Below are 19,678 nucleotides of genomic sequence, written 5' to 3' on the forward strand. Positions count from 1 at the left end.
CCAAAGACCTTGGTAGATCCCGATTGGGATGTTGATGGTATATCGCTCAGTTAATGGGGATTTTGAATTTTGTGAATTTTGAAGCTACTTCAAGTATGTTAATTTTGTAAAGTCCTTGCCCTCAGAAAAGTATTCTGAGCAATGAATTTTTGTCTTGTAACAGCTATGAATTTAGAATTCTTGTTAGATTTTTATATTAAAGTTATAATATAGCTCAACAAATTTACTCTAAAGCTGTCTTGTATGTGCACATTAATGGTCAGCTTAGTGTAGGTACTAGGGTTCCTATTCCAAAATGGTTTAGTGGCACACAGATTTACAGCACATGGTTTTTTTATGTCGATGGTTTTGGAGTCCATACAAAACTGTATATAAAGACCAGTCCTAAGGAAATTGAGAACATAATATCTTACATCTTATAAGCTCTATACAAAAGCCTCCCATGGATGCAAATTCTTTTAATGAGACAACTGTTCCTAGCAAGGTTGCTAGGCCAGCTATTTCAGCTGTTTCTTCTGATGATGACTCCTATTCCTCTGTTAGGGATACAGATGATCAACTTATCCATATATCTGAAAGCTTCAAGAAATACCTTGAAGATGTAGACAAACTAATAGATGAAGCCAAAGAGGTGCATCAACGAATTCTTCAAATGAACAACCCAGAGAAGGAGACTGAGGAAAAATCTATCATGCAGAATCATATAGGTCTTGTATCGAGGGACTTAGGCCCAATAGAAGTCATTGTAAGACTTGTACTGAACTATTGTATCTTAGCAATGACTAATGTGATGAAAAATTTCTACATGGACATATGTGTCTACAAAAGTACTCATAACGATTTTGAAGAAACGTCTTTAAAATTAAGTTTTAACCAAAGATAAGTTATGAGAATAAAAATTATCAACAATCTATTTTATTATGGCAAAGAACAGTACTCATAAAATACAAAAATGAGTAGGGCTCAATAAAAATACACAATATACAAAAATGAGGCGAGCTCAATAAAAATACATAATCTTTACAACGCTTTGGCTCTGGACATATACAAAATGCCTCTAAGTGGTTTCGGGCTCTGTAGCCTCAGCCTTGGCCTCCTCCTTTTACTCAGCCCTTCGGCTCTATCTCCTTTGTTGTTGGCACCTTGCCTGCCTTGTCCTTGCCCTTGCCTGCAAATGGAAGCTTCCTCTTTGCCTTGCCCTTGCTTCCCTTCTCAGGGACTCCTTGTTTAAAGCTGAAATGCTTAATAGGAGAACAAAATGGCATCTTTTTTCTCTCTGCACTAGTGCCAACAAACTGGTGAAAGTGGCGAGTCAGGGTCATCAGGCGTAATTGCATTGTTGAGGATAATGCTTATTGCATCGGAAACTTCCCACAAAGACTCATGAGGTGCCCACACAAGATTTGTTGAGGTCTTTTACCCTCCTCCCTACAGCCACCAAATCTTGACCTCCACCCCCATCAAATAAGGATCACATTGAACTTCCATATACCATTGTTGGTCCACCTTATGATTAAGGCCCCAGACCTATAGAAGCTCCTCATCAACACAAACTAGCCGATCTCTCAGCCTTCCTTTCTTCCCAAATCCAAATGCCCATTGGAACCTTGTTAAAAGGTAATCTAAATTTATGGAATGACCTTAGGGATTGGATGGAACAAAAACTACATTATTCTGTTGAGGAGGGAACTAACTCAGATTCCCTAGATGAATCTAAGCCCCATCATCCCCTGAACTACTCCATCACCACCACAACCCACAACCGAAAGGTGCACCAACAATTTAAGTAAACGTGCTGGGCCATTACTTTGAAGGTGATGACACAAATGCTGCACTACCCATTTCCTATAACGGACATGTGGTCAAAGGCATCCTGGATGGAGATGCTGGCGTAAGCATCCTCACAAGAACGTGTTGGGGAAAACCACGCCTTGATCCCATCACATTGCTGATAAATCTTGCGAATGAGAAATCTAAATGACCCCTTGGCCTAGCGCATGACCTTAAGGTAAAAGTCTTTGACATGACCTTCAACCTCACATTTGTAGTCATGGACTTTCATAATGCCGCCTATGTGACAGCATCCTGGGCAGACCCTTCATGCACCAAAAGATGTTAAGCTCACCCTAACGTGCCAAAAGATGTTAAGCTTACCCACGTGCCAGAAGCACACCAAGACAACAAACACAACCCCCAAGCCAAAGCTTCAACGTTGGCTAATCCCCGATCACCTGTTATATGAGCACAAGGCTACTATGAAGGCAACACTCACCTTTGGCTACCCAAACATGCCACCTGTGCTTATCCCCCACAACAACTGCTCGAGAAGCTGCGACAAAATGCCCCATGGTTGAAAGTTAGGCAACAACCCTAAGCACAGTGCAACCAACAATGCTAGGTGCCTACCAACATGCTCAATGTTGGGTGCTTACCAACGTGCTCAACGCTCAAGGCTTCAATGAAGGCAACACACACCTGTTGCTCCCAAAGCCACAATCAAAAGCCTATCCTCAGTGTCGATGACCTAATCATCACTCAAAGCCTCGTCGACTAAAAACCAACAAGCCTCAAGGGATTGGAGTCTGGAATCTTGATCCCTGATTTCCCTGCCGTGAAAACCTTGATCCAAAAGGAGTTGGGCAATCCATACTGTGATGTCCAAATCCTTGACAGTTATAGCATTTCACTCTCTTGTTTAAGGGTGGAACTTCTGAAGTTGAAATCCAGGGCTTTCATCACTCGGAAAAACGATGAGTGCCCAAGCGCCTCTTAGAAGCTTAAGGCTTCCAAGATGGCAACTCCATTGTTTGGCTCCCACGGCATAACCCTCAACAGTTTGCCGAAACCACACCAACCATGCCAGTACCTATCCACGAAGCAGTTGGTTTGGCGATCACAACGGACAAGCAAGTCCCCTCTTCATCACCTCCATCCTACGGACTTGGCCACACCCAACCTATGGCACTCAAAATCTCAATTCACCTAGCCCTTCCAACCAAAGGAACCTCATCCACGATGCTCCACCCCGCCCCTCTACTGTCACCAAACCAAGGAGCAGTGCTACAAATGTCAGAGCTTATCTAACCACTAAAAGATACACTCAAGGATAAGCTCACAAATCGAGCTTGAGCAATGGTCAAGAGCTCCACCATAGCAGCTCATCACCGCCGTCCTCCCATGCTCGTCGTTTGTCACACCAAGGAGGTTGCTCTAATCTAATGGGTGGTGAAACCTCTCTCATGAAGATCGTGTGGGATCTCTGTGGAAGACGATCGCGATGGTAGCCTAATCACTCAAGCAAGAGGGAGAGAAGAAGCAAGGGGGAAGAAAGAGAGAACAAGTGATTCACACTCCCAAACCCTAACCCTAAGCACACCACACATGCGAGATTAGAGTTGCAAGAGAGAGGGAAAGAGAGAACACTCCACTTCTATTGCACAAATGGGAGATTGAGTTACAAACAAGAGAAATTGGCTTTTATGGTTCCAAGCTTTTTCCTACTAGGCCGCCGCCTGGGAGTAAGTGACCCGAGGCGCCCAAAACATAGTTACAAGCCTTTTCTCTATGGTTTGACCAACTGACCAAGATCCTCTTGTCTATCCTTCGAAGCTCAATCCTTGGGAGTGTCTTTAGGGCATTTCCCTCATCAAATGACGGGATTTACAATATAGTACGGCGGCCATTGCATTAGTGTGCGGACATAGTTGTCATAGGAATGTGTTAACCAATATGTGGTTAACATCATCTCAAATTTCAGATCTTGGTCTTTTGCACTTCTATGTGGCTATGGAGTTTATATAACAAGATGATGGTATAGTCATTAAGAAGTCTAAATACATCAAGCAACTTCTCAAAAGGTTCGATATGGAAAGTTGTAAACCAATCTCTACGCCAATGGAACCTAGTATAAAGCTCAGTCTATAGGATTATAGAGAACCGTTTGATATGGATGCCTTGTATATTTGTGCAACAAAAAGCTAGACATTCAGTTTGGTGTGTCACAGCTTTCAAAGTCCATGCATTGCCTGGGCAATAAGCAAGCATTGGTATGAAGTTAAACATATCTTTAGATACTTACGAGGCACTCAAAACCTTGGATTGTTCTATGCTAAGGGGGGTGATTTAGAACTAGAGGCCTTCTATGATTGTGACTGGGTAGGTGATTATGATACATGACACTACACATCTGGAAACTGCTTCTTTCTTGGAAACTCATGTATCTCCTAGCTAAGCAAGAAGTAACCAACTGTGGAAACCTTATCCCTGTACAGCTAAATACAAATCAGCATTCACTGTGATAGTAGAATGTGTATGGTTAAGAAGATTGATGGAGGATCTTTGTGTCTCCAGTAGACACCCCTACTCCAATTCTCACTGACTTTCAAAGGGAAATGGCAATAGCCCCACGAATCCCATCTTTCATGCTAGCACCAAGCACATTGCAGTGCACCACCACTATGTGAGAGAGAGACTCTATACACTTGAGATCAATCTGATCTATTGTAGTACACATGATAATTTGGCATTTCTAAACATCACATTTCTATTACATGAGGGTTTGCTAGATATTTATAGTAGTACTAATGCCATGGGCACTTTTATCCCATCGGGATTTTCCCCATGGCCATCTAGGTGTGAACATATACCTTGGGGTTAGCTAGTATATAAGCAACATACTGGAAGTACGACACGGAATGGTTCAATGAGTAGGTTCAAGTCTTATGTGATGAAATAATAATCACGGAGGATTATACGGAAGTTAGAGATACATTAGCTTGGGTTGCTTCTCATTTGTACTTTCTCCTTTGTACTTGTTGTAGAGAGTTCATCTCTCTCCCCTTTGAGCTAGTCATTCTCCTTCACACTCTACACCCTTATGTTCTTCTCATTGAGAATATGTGTATGTGTGAGAATGGAGTTCAACTTTATTATGAGCTAACAAAAGGAGCATCTAGATGATTTCACCTTGGTCTTCTTTGATGACATTCTGGTCTACTCCAAAAAAACACTACCAACCACTATGAGAAGCATGTGCACAAAGTCTTGGAGAGACCCTCAAGAAGTATAAACGTTTTGCTAAGGAGAGAAAGTGTAGTGTACCTTCTTTACCAATCATGTTAGGGTAAAAAGGGGGAATATCAACTGATCCAGCGAAGGTGCAAGCTATTTCGAGACTGGCCATAACCAAAGAAAATAAAAGAGGTTAGGGGATTCTTAGGCCTAATCAAGTGGTATTAAATTTTCATCCCTTGATATGCCAAGATTTCTTCACCCTTAACTACTCCATTTTGATGTACTCCTATGTGCTAGAGTCTTTGATAGTTTAAAAATTACGATAGGACAAATCCTATTTTGAAGATATAAGAGTTCAGAAAGCCTTTTGAAGTGAACACTAATGCTAGGGGATTCGATAGTGGAATTCTAATACAGGAAGGATGCTCCATAGCATATGAATCTTAAAAGTTGAGGCCTCATGAGAGGAATTAGGATATCCATGATTTAGAGCTACTTACAATAGTACTTGTTCTAAAGTTTTGGTGACATTATCTTCTTAGGTAGAAGTTCACTTTGGTAATTGATCATAAAAGATTAAAGTAGATTTATATCCAACTGATGTACATTCCAACCATGATACAATATGAATGTCATAATACACCTAATTGTAGTCATATGAGACATGGGTGCAAAGGTCTCATCATAAGCTGTGCCCTTCTCTTGAGCATAATCCTTTGTAATAACAAGACTTACCTTGTAGCGATCTCAACATTACCATATGCTTTACACTTAAGCTTATAAACCCACTTATGGACTTTTTACCATAAGGCAAATCTGCTAAATACCAAGTGTCATTTTTTTAAGGATTGAGTCATACTCATCCTGCATGGTTTGTATCCAATGATCATTTTCCTATGCTTCCTCAAAGGAGATAGGTCCCTCTTCATTGCATATATTGGCAAAGAGAGCATGATCCACAAAAGAATAAGATGCATGATGCCTGCACGTGTCCTGCTAGGTAAAGGAGTAGCTAATTTGCAATGTCTACACACTAGGAATTTTGGCATACTCTTAGACACCTGTATGGCTACTCTTTCCTCATCCATTGCATCATCCACAGTTACCTCATGAACAATAGGTTGATTTGTGGGTTAAAATTTAAGGTAATTTTCAATTGGTATGGGGTGATTTGCATCACTTTTTTGAGCATTCATTTGCTCCACATATGGCTACCCATCATTTTACAAAGGTGTTCTATGAGCATACATTTTGCTATTTTTGCATATAAACATAGAATGAACTGAGTTCTCAAAAAAGGCAACATCTCTACTTACCAAAATTTGCTTTGTGGCTAGCTGTTAAACTTTCTCAGCTATATTCCACAAAAATACATTTTACTACCTCATCATGTAGCTTATTGCATTGTTGCTCAGGCACTATGGCATAAGCAAGACAACCAAAAACACATAAATGAGCCATATAGGCCTTCTTGCCATTATAAGTTTCTGCAGGGCCTTGGTGGGGGAATATGTTTAACACATAAGTGGTACACATAACTGCCTCTAACTAAAAAACATGAGGCAAATCTTGGTTTGGACCGAAGGATCATAGTTGTAGTGTACAATGCATGACTAATCATAATGTGCATAGCTCACTAACAACTTATTTTTAGCACTTGGTGCTGATGCATCAGCTCAACCATGCTTGAGTCTTTCTTCTTTTCCTTCTCTAGCCTTTTTCTACATTTATTGATATATAATGGCTTGGCTTCTGACAATAGTTGCATTAGCCTTTCTTCTTAGGCTTATCACCCCCCTTCTCAGTATTCTTTTTAGAAGACTTGGCTGATTCTACCTTTGGCTTATAGCCACCTTGAGAAAAGGCTTTGCGTTTACCTTTTTAATTGGCGGAAAATACATGATCTCCCACATGCATACTAGTTCAATTTTGTTGAGATTTCTCTTTTTGCACGAGCACCACAACCATCTCATCAAAATTAAGGGCATTGGGGTTACCCTTCATCATGAGCCAAAGTGTAGATGTAAACCCCTGGTATGAATCTGGTATATCTGTGAGAACAGTAGACACCAAAAAAAATATTTGGATAGGCCTCATAAACACATTCCTGTGAGATCTTTAATCCTAGTGAGGAACTCCTAAAAAACGAAGAATGCATTCAAGATGGAGCATTAGTCTATCATATAGAGACTTGGCTAGGAGAGTTGAAGTCCTCCCCCAGACCGGGAGGGTTGGCCACACTACCGGCTTAGGGCCTAGTACCAACTACAACTCCACCATAAAATTGGCCACACTTTCGGCTTGGGACCTATATCTTCCCTAGTAGAGCTCTAGCTCTACAACTCCACCAAAAACATTAGGACCATGGCAAAGTCATGCAAATCTCACTTGATAGTGCATTGCTCCACTTACCAAATGTTCCATAGCCCTATACCTAGTACAGGTCTTGCCCAGGTTGGGTGGACCTCTCTGTGTGTACTAGCCTTACCAGCATTCATTATGTTACTTTGGGTACTTACTAAGGATAGTTGGCCAAGTGTCCTGCAACTGTGCTCAAATTTATGGTGGGTAAGGAAGACTTAGCTGGCCCAGTCTCAAGAGAAAATGTTTGGGCACAGTTCCATTTCAAAGGCCAAGTTTGCTGAAACCTAGCTAGTAAACCAGGGCATGGGAAAGGGTTGTAACTCCATGAGTAATGCAATATTGTCTGCCTCTACCGCCCTGCATCCATGTGAAAAGTCCCCAGGACATCAATGGCGCTTCTTCGAGGGTTTCTGTGGAGGCCTCCAGAGTTCTCCCATCAATGGTTGTGGGTCTATTAACGCAGAGGTCCTTTTTCAATGAAGACCTCTTTATGGGTCTCTCCAACTGTATATCCTTGGATCCTTTTTCAATGAAGACCTCTTTATGGGTCTCTCCAACTGTATATCCTTGCAGTAAGAGATTGACTCCTCGCACCAGATCCTCTTCAACTCTCAGGTTTGCCAGTGATATGTATGAGGCACACTGGATGGAGCAGCAGGGGGTTCGGAACCCCTTTCATTCTTTTGTCCATGAATGCACGCATATCAGCGACATCCCAACAGGCAGGAATCTCCATTTCCGTACAGTCTGCAGTGGCCTCAACCTCGTTGCCATCGTAGGGGACCACCTCATCCGCATGTTCGAGGCATGTGGATCCTTGTTTGAGGCGAGCTTGGTATTTTGCCAGGTCACAAAGCCTAGTGTTTACACTTGGCATGCCATCATCTCAGCACATGTCATGCTTGAGGATTATGACACTGCCCTCGGCCTTTATCAGAGGATGCAACATGAAGGAATCAATCCAGGCAGAGTCACTTTTCTCTGCATTTTGAAGGCATGTGGCAATGACGGAGCCTTCTGGCAAGGCATGTGGGTACATCATCAGATTATGAGCTGTGGACTTGAAACAGATGTAGTCATCGGAAGCACTCTTATTGACATGTATGCCAAATGTGGGATCCTGAAGGAGGCACACAATGTGCTAGACAATACAACAAATCGGAACGTGGTGTCTTACAATGCAATTATCACAGGCTGTGCTCAGCATGGACAAGGTCTTCTGGTGTTTAAAATTTTTGAGAAAATGCAATTGAAGAGCATAAGGCCAAATAATGTTACATATTCTTCCATCTTGAAAGCATGTGGTGGTGTTGGAGCCATATGTGAGGGCAAAATGATACATAATTATGTCCTCAAAGATGGATTTCACACAGATTCAGTCATTGTAAGCTCTCTTATCGACATGTATGTGAAGTGTGGGAGGTTAGAGGAGGCCCTTAAGGTTTTGGACCAGTCTCAAGTGTGCAATGTAGTGGCTTGGAATGCAATTATAGCAGGTTATGTACACCATGATCAGGGGATCACTGCCCTCGCTCTTTATGAGAAAATGCAGGGGAGAGGTGTAAGGCCAGATTCTGTTACATTTTCAAGCATGGCAAAAGCTTGTGGCATCACAAAGGAGTCAGGTTTGGGGAAATATATACATGATAAGATTGTGAGAGCTGGGTTGGAAAAAGATTCAGGAGTGGCAAACATGCTTATTGATATGTATGCCAAATGTGGTAGCCTAGATGAGGCTCTTAAAGTCTTTGACAGATTATCTGCTAGGGACATCGTCTCATGGGGTGCTATCATTACAGGATACATCCAACATGCTCATGGTTCTCTTGCTATCGAAGCATTTCAGAAAATGCTGCTAGAGGGATTTTTACCAAGCAAATCCTTGTTTTTATTGCTTCTGAAAGCATGTGGCATTGTAGGAGCCTTGGAGCAGGCTAAGCTTTTGCACAAACAGATTATTGGAAGTAACATTGGAATCGATGTTTTGATTGGGAGTGCCCTCATTGATATGTATGCCAAATGTGGCAGCCTTCAGGAGGCACATACAGTGTTTGGTGAAATTAAAAAGCTAGATGTTGTGTCGTGGAATGCATTGATTGCAGGTTATGTCCAACAGGGTCATAGCCTTCCTGTCCTTGAACTTTTTGAGAAAATGCAGCTCCAAGGCGTGGAACCTGACAATACCACCTTTTCGTGTATACTGAAGGCATGTGGAAGCATTGGTGCAGTAGAGCAAGGTAAATTGATACATCATGAGTTAGTTAGAAGCCAAATTCTATCTGATATGATCTTAGGGAACACGCTTGTAGACATGTATGCTAGATGTGGGGCCCTGGAAGACGCTCGTAAAATGCTTGATGGTTTACCCAATCAGAATGTGGGGTCATGGGGTGCTATGATTACTGGGTATGCTCAGCATGGTGAGTGCCTGCTGGCTGAACAATGTTTCAAAGAAATGCAACAGCAGGGCATACAACCGGATGACAAGGCATTTTCCAGTATTCTTGCAGCCTGCAGCCATGCAGGTCAAGTACCAGAAGGCCATAGATATTTTAGGTCTATGAAGACCAAACATGGCATTATGCCAAGCATCCAGCACTTCAATTGCATGATTGACCTTCTTGCTAGCACTGGGCGGTTGAAAGAGGCCGGAAAGTTACTTGAAGAGATGCCTGTCCAACCTGACATCACAGGGTGGATGTCTCTGCTAGCTGCCTGCAGAAAATATGGTGATGTTGCACGTGGGAGATGGTGCTTTGATCACGTTTTCCGCTTGGATTCGTGCATTGCAGCTGCTTACATGCTCATGTCAAATATCTATGCAGATGCCAACATGTGGGATGATATCCAAAAGACAATGGAGCTGAGGAACAGAGAAGGGGTAAAGAAGAAGCCAGGGACAGCCTGGATTGAGGTTAACAATAAAATGCAGGAATTTGTTGTAGGAGGCAAAGATCATGTACAAAAGATTTACATCCATGAGAAGGTCAGTAGAGTAAAAAGGCTTAGTGTGGAGCATCAAGGATACCTGCCACAGCTTGATTTGGTATTTGAGTCAGTTTTGCGAAATGTAGATGACGTTAGTAACCATTCTGAGATTTTTCCCTGGGACTATGATTTGAAAGGTACAAAATTTGGTGCTTTTTGCCATAGTTGTCAAGTACGAAGGTACGAAACGAGACGAAGGTACGAAAAAACGGTACCAATACGCGACACATAGCTCAAGTAGGTAGCATTGACATGAAATTCTTGCCATTAAGTACTCAAATGTTAGTACCTCCATTCAAAGTTGGATAATCAAGGAACAAAGACACGTTCAAACCACATCACTCCATTTAGAAGATGGCAATGCACAAGCTTTATGCTTGACCACTGCAATAAAATATGTTTAGATCCTACTATTAGTTAACGTTACAACTTGCGCATCATCCCAGCCAAGCGGCCCTCAGAAGAGAGCGACGGCTGCACTCGACCACGAAGAGCAGAGTGGCTACACAGGAGTCCTCCTGGAGGGAAAGGGTCAGAACACGAACGACGTCGACGATTAGGCTTTGGAGGGCGCGGAGGAAGATGCCACCGAGGGGTCCACGTAGGGTTTGAACCCAAGACCTCTCGGTCCTAGGCAAACACTTTACCACTTGAACTACCACCTCATGCTGTTCTTAATCAACTTTTTTTTTTCCACAAAAAGATCCTTCCATTAGTTATCAACAGAACTGCCCCGTGGGCTACAAACTCCCGATCAGGCGGGATCACAGTATAGACAAAGGGAGGCTCTCCCACTCACACACCCAGACTCTCTGAAGCTATCTCAAGTATGAGGTGGAGGGGGGAATAGCCACACAGGTGGCCTATAGCTCCAGCGCACAATGCCCTGCTGCTCACTAAAGAACGGGCCGCTCTTCCATAGTCAAAGGAAGGCAAGCCTGCGAAGGATCATGGAGTCTAAAGTCCCATGAAGTACCAGGCTGCTAATGAGCTCCTAGCGAGGATCGCCCTCTCCCGACCATAAAGCAGTGCTGAAGTCTGGAACTTGAAGTGGAAGAAGATGACCTCGCTGAGCCTGAAGAGCAAGACTATCTGCTGTCGTCTCATATCCAAGCGCGGGTCCTGAAAGAGTGCTCCAAGCCACGGCACCCCATGTAAAGATCTGGTCACCCCCAAGGTGGCTGTATAATCGCAAAATCCGTCGCCAGATCTGCTGTGCAAGAGTGCAAGAGTGCAATCCCAGAGGCAGTGCCTCTGTGTCTCCTGTGGGTGTCCACAGCCGGAGCAATCTGGTGGTCTGCCACCGAAACTGAGCCAAGTGCCCACAGCAAAGGCTCTATGAGCAACCAGCCACTGAAAGGTAACCGTACGCCTGGGCTATCTACTACTCCAAATGCGTTGCCAGAATGCAGTCAGGAACTCTGCTGAAATGCCCCCACGCCGCCAATGCTCTGCAGCAGCTGGACTGGCCTGTCTCGCTGAGCTAGCAAAATATGTCTGCCAAGCCGTGTTGAATACTGAAAGAACGACGTGGGCGGTCTCTCTGCCGAGGCAAAAGGGTCTCTCCACTGCCACTCGCCTGGGTCCCACTGTAAACGGGCTAGTGGCCGGGCCTCCCATGCCCAAAGGCGCCACTCAGAGTCAACGGTGATGGCCTCCGTGTCTGGGTCAACATGCCAAAGTCTGCCCACAAGCTCCTACTACTCGGATCCGCTGAAAGATGCAGTCAACCACAAGCTCCGACTCAGTCATGACTCTGTGAAGTCGTCCACCCTCACCCACCTCAAAGAACAATGTGCAATCCCCAGAGCAGCCTCTCACTGCAATGAGTATCTCCAAACGCGTGAATGCCCCCATCCAGGTGGGTGGAGTCTGAATCCTGGGCTGTAACCAAGTCTCTGGCACTGCTGCCTCAATATCACTAATCATCTGCGGAACACCCCTCAAACCTGCAAGCCTCAAACTCTGCTGCTCCTCAGGAAGCTGCCGAAACTGTATCCAATCACCAAGGCACCGAGCAGGTCCAGCAGTAATAGCTCCCCAAGAGACATGCGGTCTGGATCCAACCATGTAGCCTCTATCTGTCTGAACCTGTGGATTCCAAACCAGGGGTTGTCTCATGATCTCCTCAGTGCAAGAGGGAGGAATCTGGATCAAAGCAGGGCGTAGCTGCTCCCATGTCCTCAACAAACTGCATGCAAATCTGTCCTCAGTCCTCCGCGGGAAACCAACTCTACGCATCTCTGTGAAAATCCATCGGACCTCTGCCTGCCACGGGCCTCCTGTAGCTGGAGTGCATCTACCAAGTCTATGTAAGAGGAGCTCCTTCCAAGGCTCAGCGCCTGGTAAGAGTCCTCGAACAATAAGCTTGCCCAAAAGCGCTCGGCTCTGGCAAGCTGGGTCCACAATCCCTAGACCTCCCTGTGCTGTCGGCAAAGTGATAACTGGCCAAGCAACTTTGGCCTTGGCCGGCCCTCCGTTTCTCCCAGACCATAGAAAAGTCTTGATCAGGTGCACTGAACCTGGCTGATACATGAGCCTGAGAATATCCAGCAGGAAGTAATGTACCACATGGTGGCCAAAAGCACCTGATTCGCCACTACCACCCGTCCAGCCAAAGAAAGTCTCGTAGAGCTCCAGAAAAGGAGCTTCCGCCGAATGCTCAAAAGTAAAGGAGCAATCTGCTGCTCGGCTGTCAAATCAAGTCCGACATGGCATCCCAAATACCGCACCGCCGTGCCAGGGGGAATCCATTGAAACTGCATGCTAGGTCGCCACGGCGGTACCTCGTCTCTACTGACCCAAAAGCCACATGATTTGTGCCAATTAATCTTGGCACCAGAGGCATCACAAAACTACTCTAAAGCATCTTGAAAACGAGTCAAATTGGCCGCATGGCCATGCAAGTAAACTGCTGTATCATCTGCGAACTCTGAATCCAATAACTCCTCTTCCCTCTTCCCTCATCTGGAGACGGAGGCCCTGTAGGCCTGTATCCTGCGCAGTCAAGTAAGAGCTCATCGCCTCAGCAAAGAAAAGGAGGAGCGTGGGCGCTAGAGGGCAGCCCCGTCGGACCGAACGAGAAAGGGAGAAGCGCTCCCCACGCTCCCCAGCCAACAAGACCTGGCTATGAGCGGATCTATAAAGTGTAGCCACACCCCTGATCCAAGCCTCAGGGAAACCCATCTGAAGCATAGTGGCCTCGAGAAAAGCCCAATCCACACGATCATAGGCTTTCTCAAAATCAAGCAATAGCACTGCCAAGGACTCTTCCCTCATACGAGCAAGTGAAACAGCCTCCCAAAAAGTAAAGATATTGTCAAGGATGCTACGGCCCTTGACAAAACCAGTCTGGGTAGGGTGGATGAGGCTGTCCAGCATAGGCTGCAATCTCAAACTCAAGGCCTTAGCAATAATTTTGTAGGCAAGAGTTCAAGATCGTGATCGGCCGCCACTGTCTAATCTCCTCGGCGTTTCCTCCCTCCTTGGGAATAAGGCAAATCAACCCCTCAGATAGGGCCTCAGGCATCATACCACTGTCCATCATCTCTTGGAAGGCAAGCCTCAACCCCTCCTTCAAAAGATCCCAATATCGCAAGAAAAGAGAGGGAAGAAGACCATCCTCTCCTGGACAACTGTCTCGTGCCAAAGAGCACAAAGCCTCATGTAACTCACTGCATGAAAAAGGGGCCAATAGCTGCAAGCGCATATCATCAGTCATTGTCCTGCGAACATATCTCAAAACCTGCTCTCGGCTCTCCATGCAAGTCGGCGAAGGAGCCTCCTCTGTCAATAACTCATGGTAGAACTGCGTAGCAATCTCTCGCATCTCTTCAGGCTCTGTGGCCATAGTACCATCGGCCCTACGGAGCCGTCGCACTCCTGCTCTAGAGTGTTGAGGTCCAGTAATCGAAAAGAACTCCCCAGTCATGCGGTCCCCTACCTGAGTCCACTGAGCCACCTGTCTATGAAACAGAAAATCATGCCTGCGCTCCTCTGTCTCGCGAAGCTCCTGCTGTGCCTGAGCCAGCTGTGTCCCCGCCCACTCACTATCAGGATGACGCTCAATCAATCTCTAAAGGGAGGCAACACTCCTGTGTAGCCGGCACTCAGCCTCTCTAGTGTGCGCCAATCTCCGGCTCGTCTCCTCTCTGAGAAGGGCACTAATCTGCTCAAGGCCCATCGACACTGACTGTGCCCGCGATTCCGACTCCGACTGACTCCGAATCCAAATCTGCTCAATCCGCTCAGCCAAGTTCTCATCAAGCTGTACATTCTCTGGGATACGCATCGACTGGGAGAATCTCCTATCCCCCTCAGAGAGAACCAACAAAACTGGCGCATGATCTGACATACAAGTACCAGCAAGAATCCCCACAGAACCTCCTCTGTCCACAAGTAGATCACTAGCATACATCCTGTCAATCCGAGAGAGGTTCGTGCTGTCAATCCGCCGATCTAAACGAGAAAAGAGGAGACTACCTCGCTCCCGTGCAAAGCCCTCAGAATGCCATACATCAACAACCCTCAATGTCATACATAATCTCTCCCATGCTGCAAGCTCTGTGCCATGAACAGTGGTCTGGCTACCACCTCAGGTGCTTCAATCATGTTGAAGTCACCCCCAATACACCACTCATCAGCTCCAGGCAAAGCAACATCAATCTGTGTCCAAAACTCTGCACGAGCACTCTCATGATTCGGGGCATACAGGTTCAGGAGACCAAGCCTGATCTCTCCCCACTGAAAAATCATCCACTGTGCTCTGCCAGGAATAATAATGCCTCTGTCAATGATGGCAGCCCGCCAAGTATCCGCAATAGACATACATACTCCCCCCTGAATACCAAAGGGTCCAAACGATGCTGACCAAAACACCTCAGAGTGTCTATGCATAAGCTGACCACAACGCCAAATGCGGCTCTCTGACAAATGATGCTCCTACAACATAAGAACATCCACTGGACCACCAGTCAAGCAGCGCATCATCTCCTGGCGCAGACGCCCACGGTAACTCTATGGCAAGATCATGTGGAACCTCATCCTCATGTACATATACATAGCCTGGAGTCATCCTGGAGTCCACAATCAAATACATGACAATATGTCGCTCAGTGGCCTCTGGTAAGCCTGGCACCACCATAAACTTAACCAAATCCCAGAAGTAAGCAAGCAATTCTGTGCACTCCAACTCTCCAAGATGGTGTGAAAATTCAATGATCTGTGTACGCATGAATCGCATAGTTGCTGAGATAGTCCAATCTGTCTGTGAACTGCCACAAAGTGGGAAGGAGAAGGCCACTGCCGAGTCAATGGCTGTTGCCCCATGTGAGGCAAGAATCGCTACATGCACCCTCAGACGAGTAGCCGACCTGCTGTCATCAAGTTCACCGAAGTGTCTAGTGAACTCATACCCAAACCTCTCGCCCTGCAGGTGATAGTCAAAAGAAGCTAATCCAGGCAGAATAGCAGCCATGGGGGAAGTACTGATCACCACTGGGGGACGAGGAGAGGAGCTACCCTCCTGCGTAGCTCTGTAAAGACCGTCAAGCACTGCCAGGAGGTGTGGGAGCCCGGCTAGGGGGAGGGGTAACAGTGGGCGTGGTGCGAGGAACAACTGGAGGGGCGAAAGCGGGTGGATGAAGGTCAGGTGAAGGGGCGGAAGCAGGCGAGGGATGCGGGTCAGTAGAGGAAGGGGGTGAATGTGGGCGGGAGGAAGAAGGTGGAATGGTGGCGGCAAAGGGTGAAGAGGATGAATGGCCGCCCGGACCTGTAGGCTCCTCCTGCGGCTCTCTCTGTGGATGACAAACGCGCCCTTCAAGGAGTCCCCAGTCGGCTCCTCCTTAAGGACACTAAATCGGTTCCCTGTGGGAACCCACTGCTGCTGCGGGGCCTGCCGTCCTCGTGGGATAGCTCTCTCTCTCTCAACAGTAGGATGACGGTGCCGAGTAACTCGCTGCCAATCAGGACGAGCCCGTGCTGTCTCTGGGTCGCCTGGCTGGCCTGAGAGCTCTTGCCCAGCCATCGGGGTATCTGTCGTCTCCGAGTTAGTGCCCCCCGACGTCTACTGTGGGCCAGAAGCCTCCTATGATGTCGCTCTAGCCTGTCTGGACTCCTGCTGGGCCCATCGCTGAGCCTGCCTCTGAGTGCGCCTAGGGCAGGCCTTCGCTAGATGTCCTACCTGACGGCAAATGAAGCACTGGTTCGGGAGGCCAGAGTATTCCACCTTCTGAGCCAGCCATTCACCTGCCAAGGTGGGAAGCTGTATCTCCGTCAGTAGCTGAGCTGGGTCTGAAACAAGAACTCTCACATAAGGAAGACCTGCTGCCTTGGCAACCACCGAGGCTGCCGTGCGAGGTGACTCGATGTACGTCCCTAGGGCCTTCCCAATCTCTGGCAAGAGGTGTAAGTACTCCCTGCGGAGTCCCGGCAGACAAGCTGTCACTGGAAAGCCCCTCTCCTCCTTCGAGATGAAAGAGGAGGCGCGACGTGGAGGCATGGAATGTAGAGATATATTTGATGTAGGTGGACAGGCATGGAATGTAGATGCCACCAAGCTGTCCATGCCACCCAAATCAGGCTGTTCTATGTGTTGCATAATGTCTGGCCTCCAGACCTCGTTGCGCACTGTTGTGGTAGGTAATCTTGTGCTCTATCTTCTTGTCATTCTTGATGTGATTGTGGTAGGTAATCTTGTTCTCTATCTTCTTGTCATTCTTGATGATGCTCCTGTTGACCTCTCAGAGCATCAAGAATATTTGATATTTTGAGCAATTTTTGACCCAAAAATTTGTTGTCTATGTGTGTGCCTTGAAATGCAAGATTTATCTATGAAGTGCCAAGCCCTTAGTGAATGATTTGAGACTTGTGTGGGCTTGTGCAGACAAATGTCTATCCTAGCATTGACTCCAAATCTCCAAATCCTGTCTCAATCCAATACTTTTGCTTTCTTTGTTATGTTTCTTTCTCCAACATGTTGTGCTTCTCGTACCTTCTTTCTTGGACTCTCTTTCCTAATTTTTCTTTTCTTATCAAACTCGAAATGGAAATATCAACTTCAATTGCAAAGACTTACCCATCTTGTGGACTCCATAATTTCTTTTTATTTTTTGAGGCTTTCCTCAATTCTTCCAACACACCTGCTTTCTTGACTCTCTTTGACCGCTTTCTTTGACATTCCACCTTTTATCCCTTTCTGAGGGGATGCAAGGTCAAGATGTTGCTACGGCCCCCTCCTAAGTTCATGAGGGTTTTGTACCTGTTCTTAGCCCATGAGACTAAGCTAGAGAGCTTTGTTGGTTTCTTTGAGGGTTGGTGAAGCAAATCAAGGACCATGGTTTGTGGTTGGGTCAAGGGTAATGATGATGGTAAGATCTAGTTAGTAATGGTAGATTCCCTTTGCAGTTGCTCTCCTGTGGGTCCTAAGATGTTTGGTATGCTCGCCCATAATGCCTATCTCAGTTTACCTATTGGGCTGCAATGCTGTCTACTGGTAGAAGTAGGGATGCAATGCTGTCTACTTTACACAAGGGTAGAAGTAGGGATACAACACAAGGCGAGAGTTGTCCTTTTCAATTTACTCGCTCGTTGGCGAGTCCGAGAGCCCTCGCTAACTTTCTCCACGTTTCAATCCGAAAGTGATAACACATATCCGTGCTCATAAAGGCCACTCACAATCACACAGGTTACAAAGGTTTTCCAAAGGGAAAATGTCATCAAAGACGACGATGTAGATGTCTCACATGTTGATGAAGCATCTGGTGAAACACATTTTGATAAAGTCATCGCTAATATTGGTTCAAAAACCAATATGACCATTGTTAACCACACTTTCAAATTCACAGCTTTTGTCTCCCATGTGAGTCAACCCCTATTGAAGGCTGTTTTGGACCACAACTTAATGACCCTTATCAAGCCCAAACCCACGTGAATGGTGACCCACGTGGCTGCACAAGATCGACCTGTCGATGGTGTGATGAGCTACAGGTATGCCACTTAGGGTGGAGGCCGCTTGCTATTGTGTGGAGAGAACTGTCTGCTTCTATGATGCGTTGAGATGTTGCTCACTCTACCAACAGGAGTGTAAATGTTGCAAATGATCGAGATCACCTTGTTGTAAAGGATGTTGCTAGCTCTTTCTCTAGAGAGTACCAGCTCTCCTCTCTCTCTCTCTCTCTCTCTCTCTCTAAACAACAAGAGAAAGAAGAGTAGGCTCCTCAACCTCTAATTTTGCTGCAGACACTGAAGCTCAATGAAATCCTAACCATTGAGAGAGAGCAAAAGAGATGTCAGGCATAGAAGAGAGTTACATATGCCCATCATTTTTGGTTGCAAGAAGTAGATTTTGTAATTAAGTATTAATCACGAGAAGAAGAGAGAACAAACACAAAAAGAGCTTTATATGTCCATCATTATATCCATTATAATTTGCTGAAGTCACATAGACTTCAAATGATAGATGACCATCCAAAAGACTCTAGGAAGAAGAAGACTAAATCTATCAAGATTTTAGCAGATGCTTTTTACACTAAGCTATTTGTCCGATGGGAGTGCGGACTTGGGATTGCCAATAATTTTCGATGAGCTACTTGTCCTTGCCAAGTAGCTCGTTTGACCTTAACAATCACGATTGAAAACATTGCGGGCAACTTATAGTTTGCTACAGGAACTTGATCACTGTGGTACCATGCTCAATAGCCTGACACCATAATACCTTCTCCTCCAAGAATTTTTTGAAGTCTTTCATAGTATGTGTGTTTGAGCCAAGGTCAAAGGTTTCAGGAAAAACTTAAAATAGAACCAAACTCAATGTTTTGTCAATCTCACTTGCATCTATCTTACCATTTGGAATATTGTGTGCTTTTCTTTGTCTCAGTGCCTTCTCCTTTTAGCAAACGAAGTAGGTTACTCTTGTTAATAGTAGGTGGTAAAGACGAGCATGCGATAGATTAAACTCTATCCCCTCTTCGGCCTTTCGGTTTCTTGTCCCAATTTACTAGTTGGCTTTACATGACAAAAGATCTTAGGCCGCAACGGTATGTATTGTATATCTATTTTTTACAAGATATACATCTATATATTATCTTCACCTAAAGAACTCCTCAACATTCTCTAGATTAGCCACTGTTTCTAGGCATCGTGTTTCTTTTTGACATACCTAAGATCAACTACTATTAGGGCCAAAAATGGTACAATATGGGCCAAGGATTAATCTTTTTGGTTAGGTGTGGGGATTAAGTCAAGGGCCAATAGGAAGATGCCATTTACACACACAGGTGGCCCCTTCTAGTTTTGGAGTTACCCTATGCTTTCC

General features: G+C 45.5%; 1 protein-coding gene and 1 pseudogene across 1 annotated transcript; one reads left to right on the forward strand and one right to left on the reverse strand.

Moving 5' to 3' along the window:
• The first annotated feature begins 7,816 nt into the window (after positions 1–7,816).
• On the forward strand, positions 7,817–10,925 carry LOC147616933 (pentatricopeptide repeat-containing protein At5g27110-like). Its single transcript, XM_086776290.1, has 2 exons — positions 7,817–10,537; positions 10,812–10,925. Exons 1-2 carry the CDS (start codon positions 7,817–7,819, stop codon positions 10,923–10,925), a joined length of 2,835 nt encoding a protein of 944 aa, XP_086632416.1.
• Positions 10,926–11,359: 434 nt separating this feature from the next.
• On the reverse strand, positions 11,360–13,276 carry LOC147616934 (uncharacterized; annotated as a pseudogene).
• Between the last annotated feature and the right edge of the window lie 6,402 nt (positions 13,277–19,678).

This window comes from Cibotium barometz, chromosome 37, assembly GCF_041138505.1.
Source record: "Cibotium barometz isolate CiBa-2024 chromosome 37, ASM4113850v1, whole genome shotgun sequence".
Lineage (NCBI taxonomy): Eukaryota > Viridiplantae > Streptophyta > Polypodiopsida > Cyatheales > Cibotiaceae > Cibotium > Cibotium barometz.